The sequence below is a fragment of the Rutilus rutilus genome (genome assembly GCF_951802725.1).
Source record: "Rutilus rutilus genome assembly, chromosome: 4".
NCBI classification, from domain to species: domain Eukaryota; kingdom Metazoa; phylum Chordata; class Actinopteri; order Cypriniformes; family Leuciscidae; genus Rutilus; species Rutilus rutilus.
The window spans coordinates 8300180-8309764 of NC_140212.1; the positions used below are offsets into that span (position 1 = coordinate 8300180).

Consider the following 9585-nt stretch of genomic DNA (forward strand, 5'->3'; position numbering starts at 1 on the left):
AAGACACAATATGACAGAGTCTCTGGATTTCTCCTACCTCTCCTCATCACTCTGTTCTGCTGAATCAGTATAAGCAGTGGCACTAAGAGCAGTAAGAGCAAAACTCCCAGTACAACCACAAGCACAGAGAGAGACACTGGAGGAGTTTGTGGAGGAGTGACTGATGTTGAGCGCACTGTCTGAGAAACTGGAGGAGAAGCTGATGTTGTTGTGGCAGGAGTAGTGGACACTGACAAATCTGTCAAATCTGTCAAAACAGATACAGACAGATTAAAAATCATGCAAATACACAGTTATTAGCACTAAAATGGTGTGAAAATCACTATTATCGGTCAGTGTTTTGCTCTGACTTGCACAGGTGAGTCCAGCGTGCTCTTTGTGGGAGCAGTCAGTGTGATTCTTCAGGGAGAGAGGACAGTCCCACAGGTGAATCTCATTCCCTCTGCACTCGACTCTGTTCAGCCACACAACACCTTCACCAGCACCAAAGACTGAATTCCCATCAGCCCTCAGTGCTGCTCCACAACCCAGCTGCCTGCAGACCACCTGAGCATCGCTGATGTCCCACAGATCAGCACAGACTGAACCCCACACAGCGTTATGATACACCTCCAGCCTCCCAGAGCACTGGCCCAAACCTCCACTCAGTCTGAGAGGAACATGATCTAAATCACACACAGCAACATCACTGACCAGCAATACATTTATAATGCATTTTATGACTATTCAAGGTTGTGACAAATTATGAATGTGGATTCAGTGTACAAGTGCTCAGATATGAATAATTCAAGATACTGTGAATAAAGAAAATACATCATTTTAATTATCTTACTTGAACACTGTCTCTGATGAGGAGATTCTAAGGTAGAACAAGTCAGACGACTCCAAGGAGATTCACCAGTCTGCTCCTCTAAAATTAAAACATTAAAATTGAATTAAATGCTGAATAGAAAAATTATTAATAATAATCATACTGAAACAAACATAATGTTTTCCAACTATCTTAAATCAGTTAAATATCATCTTACCTGAGCAGGTGATCTTGGCCACTTCATTATCACAGTCATTCTGTCCCCAGGGTGAAGATGGACACTGCCATAGAGTGGAATCATGACGTCGACATTTAAGTTTATCAAGCCAATTATGAGACTTCAGTCCCTCTGAATAATTGGGTTCACTTCCAGATCTTCCACAGTTCAGCTCTTGACAGATCAGATTCGCTGTGTCTCTGTCCATCTTATGGTAACACACATTACCCCAGGATCCATTGTAGAAAACCTCCACATTCCCTTCACAGCCCTCAGTTAACCTGATCTCTTTAAACTCTAGATAGAAGTGGAAAATGAGTACATTTTAAAAGTGTGGGTATTATGGACGCATAAATGTGTTTTTAAAGTTGGTAACACTTTACAATAGGGTTCATTAGTTAACATTAGTTAATGTATTAACTAACATGAACTAACAATAAGCAATACATGTGTTACAGTATTTATTAATCTTTGTTAATGTTGGTTAATAAACACAGCTGTTCGTTTGTTGTTTGTTCATGTTAGTTCACATGCATTAACTAATGTTAACAAATACAACCTTTGATTTTAATAATGTATTAATAGATGTTGAAATTAATAAATTAATGAATGAATTAATAAATGCTGTAGAAGTATAGTTCATTCTTAGTTTAGGTTAATTAAGGTAGTTAACTAATGTACCTTATTGTAAAGTGTTAACTTGAAGTGTCTTAAAATGTTATATTCATTATAAGTTTAATTTAAACACATATATAGAAGCATGTTTACCTGAGCACAGGACTCCTACATCCTCCTTGTGTTGACAGTCATGTTTCCCCCAGCCTGGAGAAGAGCAGTTCCACAGGGACGTCTCATTCCCCTCACACTCCACCTCATCCAGCCATATGGGTCCAGAACCAGGACCAAACCAGGCTGGTACCTGCTGGTTACTGAGCGCCACTCCACACTGCAGCTGTCTGCACACCACATGGGCATCTTTAATATCCCAGGAGTCATCACACACTGTCCCCCATGAGCCGCTGTGAAAAACCTCCAGCCTCCCTGCACAGTCTCCCCCAGAACCCACCAGCCTGATGGACCAGCGACCTGATATTCAGAGAGAGAAAAACACATTATTGATCACTAACAACTGAAGAATCTGCCCAGATGTTGTTGTCCTCACCAAGGCAGGTGATTAACAGCTGTTGTGTGGAGCTGCAGTTGAGAGTTTGTGGAGAGCTGCAGTTCCCCAGATGAGCTTCACTCCCAGAGCACTGGAAGCCCGTCACACACTCATGACTGTGTTCAGGACTGGATGAAGAGGAGCCGGAGAAGTTCAGCACAGAGCCACAGCCCAGCTGTCTGCAGACCACAGAGGATTCAGTGAGACTCCAGGAGTCCAGCAGAACTCTCCTCCAGACCTGATGGATGGAAACTTCCAGCTCCCCCTCACACTGTCTCTCTCCAGACAACCGCACCAGACCATCATGAACAGCCAGAGAGGAACCTGAGGAGAAGATCTCATGTTTTACTAAAGTAAGACTTGTGTTTCAACAATATAAAATAGTGTTTATATATTATAGAGAGTTTTTCAGTAGTGTGTCAAATAAGTTTACCATAGCAGACGACTCCAACATCTCGTCTATGAGAACATTCAGCTCGACTCCATGAAGAGACGGAACATTCTGAGAGTTTTGTTTCATTCCCGTCACAATCAAACACATCAGCCCAGATTTCACCACTTCCCTCTCCAAACCAGTCTGATCCCACAACAGACACAGCAATCCCACAATTCAGCTGTCTACAGAGGACACTGGCAGCTCTCATATCCCAGCATGCATCACACACTGAGCCCCATTCATTGAGGAAACGAAGCTCCACTCTTCCACAACAAGAGTCTGAGCCGTTTACCAGTCTGAGATCTGTGTAACCTGTGCAAAAAACTTTTGTCATTACAAGACCCAATAAAAAAAAAATCTAAAAAACAACATATCTTGAATGAGAAAAATCTTCTCTTTATGTGTGTGATGTAAAGAGGTCAAATAATTCTTAAAGATGCACTATGTAGCTTTTGGCCCACAGCAGTTTGTAGCTGTATGCATTTGTTTTGGTGGGCACCCACAGGCAGAAACATTAATCAGCGCAAATGAATCAGGGTGAGACAAAAACCTGGTTTGGAAGATGGATTTATGATGTAATCATCACTCATTATTTAAATTTAGTTAATTCTGAACAAAAAGTTACATAGTGTACTTTAACTATTCAGTAACAATACAAAAAATAAACAACTTGGGGGAATACATTTTTGTAATATAGACACAGTGAATATTGATTCTTTACCAGAACAGATCAGGCCAACATTATTGTCACTGGTGCAGTTGTGTTTCTGGGATGATGATATTGAACAGAATGAAATCTGAGACTCATTTCCTCTGCACTGAATCTCTTGTGTCCACATCTGAGCATCTCCTTTGCCAAAAGCATCTTCTCCCAGCACCTGTACAGGAGCCCCACAGTCCAGCTCTCTACACACAACCTCTGCATCCTGCTGGTCAAAGGCAGCGTCACACACTGAAACCCACGACTGATCATCAAGTATCTCTAACCTCCCAGAGCAGAGGTGAGGCCCAGCAGCAAGTCTGGAAGGTTTATGACCTGTTTGTGTTACATGAACAGTAGAAAAAACATATACAAACATTACAGACGTAATGCAGACAAAACGTGTAACAATACAGATTTGTTAAAGTTTTCCACATAAAACAAATTAAATCATTACTTGTGTAAACATAAATCCATTGGCAACAAGTAGAAAAGCAAGAGTGGAATGCTTTTAAGTCCAGCATTATTTACCTGAACAGATGACCCCGGCATTTGAATGCTGACTACAGACATTTATGCTCCATCCTGACGCCCAGCAGTTCTTCAGTGTAGACTCTGATCCAGCACATAACACACTACTCATCCATATTGGTTCTGATCCTTGTCCAAACTGAGAATCACTCAGAGTATCTACAGGTTTTCCACAGTCCAGCTCTCTACACACCACTGCAGCGTCAGTCATATCCCAAAAATTGCCACACACTGTTCCCCACTGACCTCTATGAAGAACCTCCACTCTACCAGCACAGCGACTTCTACCACCTACCAGTCTCACATTCTTTCTATCTAAGTGACAGAAGAATAAAGAGAGAGACTAGGCGTAAAAGGTAAAAAAAAAAAAAAAATAATAATAATCTGATATTTTATTTCTTACCAGCACAGATCAGCCCCTGGTAATTATGTGAACAACTGTTTTTATGAAAAGATGTTGGACAGAGGTGAATCTGAGACTCATTTCCTCTGCACTGAATCTCTTGTGTCCACATGTGAGCGTCTCCTTTGCCAAAAGCATCTTCTCCCAGCACCTGTACAGGAGCCCCACAGTCCAGCTCTCTACACACAACCTCTGCATCCTGCTGGTCAAAGGCAGCGTCACACACTGAAACCCACGACTGATTGTGAAGTATCTCTAACCTCCCAGAGCAACTGGAGTTTCCGATAAGCCTGACGCCTGAAGTAGCAAGAGATAAATAACCGTTTTTTGTTTGTTATCTAAATGTCATTCATTTCTACCACACAGAAACATTCATTAATGTAAAAAGGAATCAATGGAAATTAATGAAAAGCTTTATGAAAGGTTCATTTAAATGGATAGTTCATTCAAAAATGAAAACTCTGCCATTATTTACTAATCCATCCATCCGCCAAACTGGAGCCTATCGCATCTCAAGGCAAAGGTAGGGACATACCCACGATGAATGGCCAGCCCATCACAGAACTAACACACACAGACATACATATTCACATGCTCACTAATACCTACCGACAATTTACTGTCTCCAATTTACCTATCCTGCATGTCAATCCAAATTCATTTGACCTTCTTTTCTTCCATGGAACACAAAAAGCAAATTCTTGAAAAATATCCTGGCCAGTGGCCACTGCTTTGAACATAATGGAAGCGAGTTAAGACAGGCTGTCGAAGCACCAACATGACAAAGTGTTCTGTTGCTCACAAAAAAGCTACTGATTGTAATTTTATAAAACACTGCACAAACCTCATTTACCACTTTATGGTGTTTTTTATTTTGGATCCTGAAAAAAAATAAACATCTTTTGTGCTCCACAGAAGAAAGTGATTCTGATTTGGCCTGACTTGAGGGTGAGTAAAATAATGAAATAATTTTCATTTTTGGTGAACTATCCCTTTAAGGCAGGTGGATCTTGAGTAATACAAAAACAGAATTGAGGTTTGGAGCAGCTTACCTGAACAAATGACTCCCGCATCATAAGTATGATCACACTGATATAAACCCCATTGTACTGATCCACAGTTCTTCAGAGTAGATTCTGATCCAGTACATAACTTGCGATTTGGCCAGATTGGTCCTGATCCAGATCCAAAATAAGCATCACCCAGAACATCTACAGGTTCTCCACAGTCCAGCTCTCTACACACCACTGCAGCATCAGCCATATCAAAGTCAACACCACACACTGTTCCCCACTGACCTCTATGAAGAACCTCCACTCTACCAGCACAGCGACTGTGACCACCAACCAGTCTTACTCTCATAATGTCTATAAATGATTAATGCAAATAGTGAGAGATAAGATAAAGATACAAACAAATAGAAAGAAAAAAGTATCACAAAAATAGGAAAAATATATTATGGAACTAATATGTATTCTAGATTTAGTGGACATTCAATTTAATTTCAGTTTATTAAAAAAACAATCCTCTAACCTGCACACACCAGATCAACACCGGTGTTATCAGAACAGCTGTTTTCAAGTGATAGTGATGTTGGACAGAGGTGAATCTGAGACTCATTTCCTCTGCATTGAATCTCTTGTGTCCACATCTGAGCGTCTCCTTTGCCAAAAGCATCTTCTCCCAGCACCTGTACAGGAGCCCCACAGTCCAGCTCTCTACACACAACCTCTGCATCCTGCTGGTCAAAGGCAGCGTCACACACTGAAACCCACGACTGATCATCAAGTATCTCTAACCTCCCAGAGCAGCGAGAACCTCCAACCAGCCTGACTTCTAAATAAAACAACACAGATCAACAAAATTATGGCTTATTTTAAAGGTATATAGCAGGACAGATTTCCACCTACAAGGCCCTGTCCCGAATGGAGCACTTGAGGTGCATTTGAGGTCTTGCAGAATAGTAATGGCTGCTGCTTGCGAATGCCTGTGAGTTCCACAGGTCCATCTGGGACACAACCTCAGATTTTCATAACTGTACACTGTATTTAGTTTCCTCTTTAACTGTATGTGTACATATATTTAAGTATGTGCTACAGTAAGCAAATCTAGGAAATGTTGTAACATTTCAAATTAAAATTGTACAATTATAATTAATAGAGTATATCTATTTTATATCAAATTAATTTTAACAGAAGAGAAAGGTAGAAAATAATCATGGAAAATAAAAATGATGACTGCTTCTGACAAGTGTTTTGTATAATAATATGAAACTTTTAACTTACCTGAACAAATGACTTGAGCGCTCTTATGAAGGCACTCGTCAGGAACATTCAATTTTATGGATCCACATTTCTTAAGTGTTGACTCTGATCCACTACAAATTGCAATTTTCATTAAGACTGGCCTTGATCCCAGTCCAAACTGAGCATCACCCAGAGCATCTACTGGTTCTCCACAGTCCAGCTCTCTACACACCACTGCAGCATCAGCCAAATCCCAGCCAACACCACACACTGTTCCCCACTGACCTCTATGAAGAACCTCCACTCTACCAGCACACCGACTGCTACCATTTACCAGTCTCACATTTCTTATGTCTTGGAATGAAAGAAAGAGAGAAAGGCAATAGAAAAAAAGTGAGTTGACATGTAAAATGTCAAAATAAAATGAAATAAAACTGCTCTGTTACATTTTGAACTCTTACCAGTACACAGCAAACCAATGTTGTGCTCATGTGAACAGTTGTTTTCATCTAATGGTGATGTTGGACAGAGGTGAATCTGAGACTCGTTTCCTCTGCACTGAATCTCTTGTGTCCACATCTGAGCTTCTCCTTTGCCAAAAGCATCTTCTCCCAGCACCTGTACAGGAGCCCCACAGTCCAGCTCTCTACACACAACCTCTGCATCCTGCTGGTCAAAGGCAGCGTCACACACTGAAACCCACGACTGATCATCAAGTATCTCTAACCTCCCAGAGCAGCGAGAACCTCCAACCAGCCTGACTTCTAAATAGGACAACATAGATCAACAAAAATGATTTGTTGATTTGCTTTTGAATGACTGAATAATTAAACATTTTAACAATTAAAATCAATGAGAAACCAATAAGGAAGTACAAAACGTTATACACATATATTACCTGAGCAGATGACTCCAGCATCTTTACTATGATCACAGTTGTGTTTTTCCCATCCTCCTGATCCACACTTCTCCACTGTTGACTCTGATCCTTTACACATGACATAACTCATCCAGATAGGTCCTGATCCTGGTCCAAAATAAGCATCACCCAGAGCATCTACAGGTTCTCCACAGTCCAGCTCTCTACACACCACTGCAGCATCAGCCAAATCCCAGTCATAGTGACACACTGTTCCCCACTGACCTCTATGAAGAACCTCCACTCTACCAGCACAGCGACTGTGACCACCAACCAACCTCACATTCACATGGACTGATGCTGAGAGAGCTGACACAATGAGAGAAAGATAAAGGGATTAGAAAGGGTGGAAGAGAGGAAAAGAGGAAGAGAAAAATACATACACAGGGTAAAAAAAGTTATTAATATAAATTATAAATTAATATTTCTTCCTTTTTTTTCTCTGTATGGTGCAGTGGACCTGTTTAGCTATTGAAATAATAACAGTGCAATATGGAAGCCATAAGGTGCCATGTATTATGTACATGCACAGACTCTCTGTGGTCATTAAAAATCCCAGGATGTCCTTCGAAAAAGAGTAGGGGTGTAACCCCGGCATCCTGGCCAAATTTGCCCCTTGGCCTCTGTCCATCATGGCCTCCTAATCATCCCCATATACTGATTGGCTTCATCACTGTCTCCTCTCCACCAGTAAGCTGGTGTGTGGTGGGCGTTCTGGCGCAATATGGCTGCCAAGTGGATGCTGCACATTGGTGGTGGTTGAGGAGATTCCCCACTTTCATGTAAAGCGCTTTGAGTACCTAGAAAAGCGCTATATAAATGTAATGAATTATTATTATTATTATTATTATTATTCTTTTTCTTTCTTGGTTTTTCACAAAAATGTTTGATCACAGCTTAATTTTCTTTAGGATCTCAAACTAACAAAAGTTAAAAAAAAGTGGTATGGATGTAACAAAAGCCATTTCTATACTGTATATATATATATATATATATATATATATACACACACACTGCTTAATCATGGATAAGTAAATAGTTTTAACTTTTGTAAAATTATGTTTGACAAATGCGATTAAATAATTTGCAGCTTATAAGAGAAATTGTGTACAGTTTTTTTTGTCATGTGAAAATTAAGCAGAGATCTAATAATCTGATGATCTGTAAATAACAAATGCATTCATTATTATTATTATTATTATTATTATTATTATCATCGGAGGCACCACATTACAGTCAAACTTAATTTTAAGTTTTTGAACAATACAATACTGAATTTCTGAAAATAACATCACTTTCATTCATTGTCTACTTACCAGCTGTGATGAGTATTATAATTGAAGACAGTAAAATGAGTGTCAGGCATCTCTCCATCTCTCTCTGCTTGATTAATTCAACATCCAGTACAAGCTTCTCCGCACTGATGATACAGAAGTACAGGCGTCCTCTCTCAGCCCCCTTAATGAGAGAGAAAGAGGTTCAAAACCCTCCAATCACACTCACTGTTACCTTATTAGACAGAACAGAGGAAGTCATCAAACAACTTCAGTGACAAATCAGACCAGGCTTTTATGACTTTCTCCATATATATCTAACAGTCAGTGCTGATGAGCTCCTCCTCCCCACCCATCAAGAGGGGATGCAGAAACACACACACACACACACACACACGTATTTCACTGACTTACAGGAGACAGGAAACTCTCCAGTTTATTTACAGCATCAAAGCCCAACACCTGCAGAGAAGAGATAAAAGCACTGATAACTAACTGTGAATGTCCTACACAGTGTCTATTAATGTATACATAATGTTAGCATGATATTAACACGTAATAAACTCAACTCTGTAAAATGGATACTATTGTGAAATGGCATTAAAAACATTAAGTTAATAAATGCTTGCAAGGACACAGTGCAAAAGTTAGCTCTAATTACACAGAGGGGTGGAAAACATCACAAACTTAATTTTGTGACACCTTCCTTCAGTGTATGTCAAATAATTCCTTTGACTAATGTGAAATTGACCTAATTCCACAAAAGTGGTTTCAGATGGCCCACAAAAACCACAACCATAGTAAGGATAAGCATGTTGTTCACATTGTGATCAGCAGAGAGAGCCAGTACTACAGTACATATCTGCCAAAGCACCCTGTACTGTAC

The 9585-nt window shown here is 40.1% G+C and overlaps 1 protein-coding gene across 1 annotated transcript in view; it reads right to left on the bottom strand.

Moving 5' to 3' along the window:
- LOC311289115 (uncharacterized protein) overlaps positions 1 to 9156 on the bottom strand; it is a 45772-nt gene extending 36616 nt beyond the window's left edge. The window contains exons 1-17 of the mRNA XM_084406872.1: positions 9114 to 9156; positions 8742 to 8883; positions 7405 to 7734; positions 6968 to 7270; positions 6546 to 6860; positions 5794 to 6096; positions 5313 to 5627; positions 4261 to 4557; positions 3858 to 4172; positions 3348 to 3662; positions 2624 to 2938; positions 2191 to 2514; positions 1797 to 2114; positions 1029 to 1325; positions 833 to 910; positions 351 to 665; positions 38 to 238 (exon numbers count right to left, since the gene is read on the bottom strand). Coding sequence (XP_084262998.1) covers positions 38 to 238; positions 351 to 665; positions 833 to 910; positions 1029 to 1325; positions 1797 to 2114; positions 2191 to 2514; positions 2624 to 2938; positions 3348 to 3662; positions 3858 to 4172; positions 4261 to 4557; positions 5313 to 5627; positions 5794 to 6096; positions 6546 to 6860; positions 6968 to 7270; positions 7405 to 7734; positions 8742 to 8799 — 4399 coding nt within the window. The 5' untranslated portion in view covers positions 8800 to 8883; positions 9114 to 9156. The remainder of the gene's footprint in view (positions 1 to 37; positions 239 to 350; positions 666 to 832; positions 911 to 1028; positions 1326 to 1796; positions 2115 to 2190; positions 2515 to 2623; positions 2939 to 3347; positions 3663 to 3857; positions 4173 to 4260; positions 4558 to 5312; positions 5628 to 5793; positions 6097 to 6545; positions 6861 to 6967; positions 7271 to 7404; positions 7735 to 8741; positions 8884 to 9113) is intronic.
- Positions 9157 to 9585: the final 429 nt, after the last annotated feature.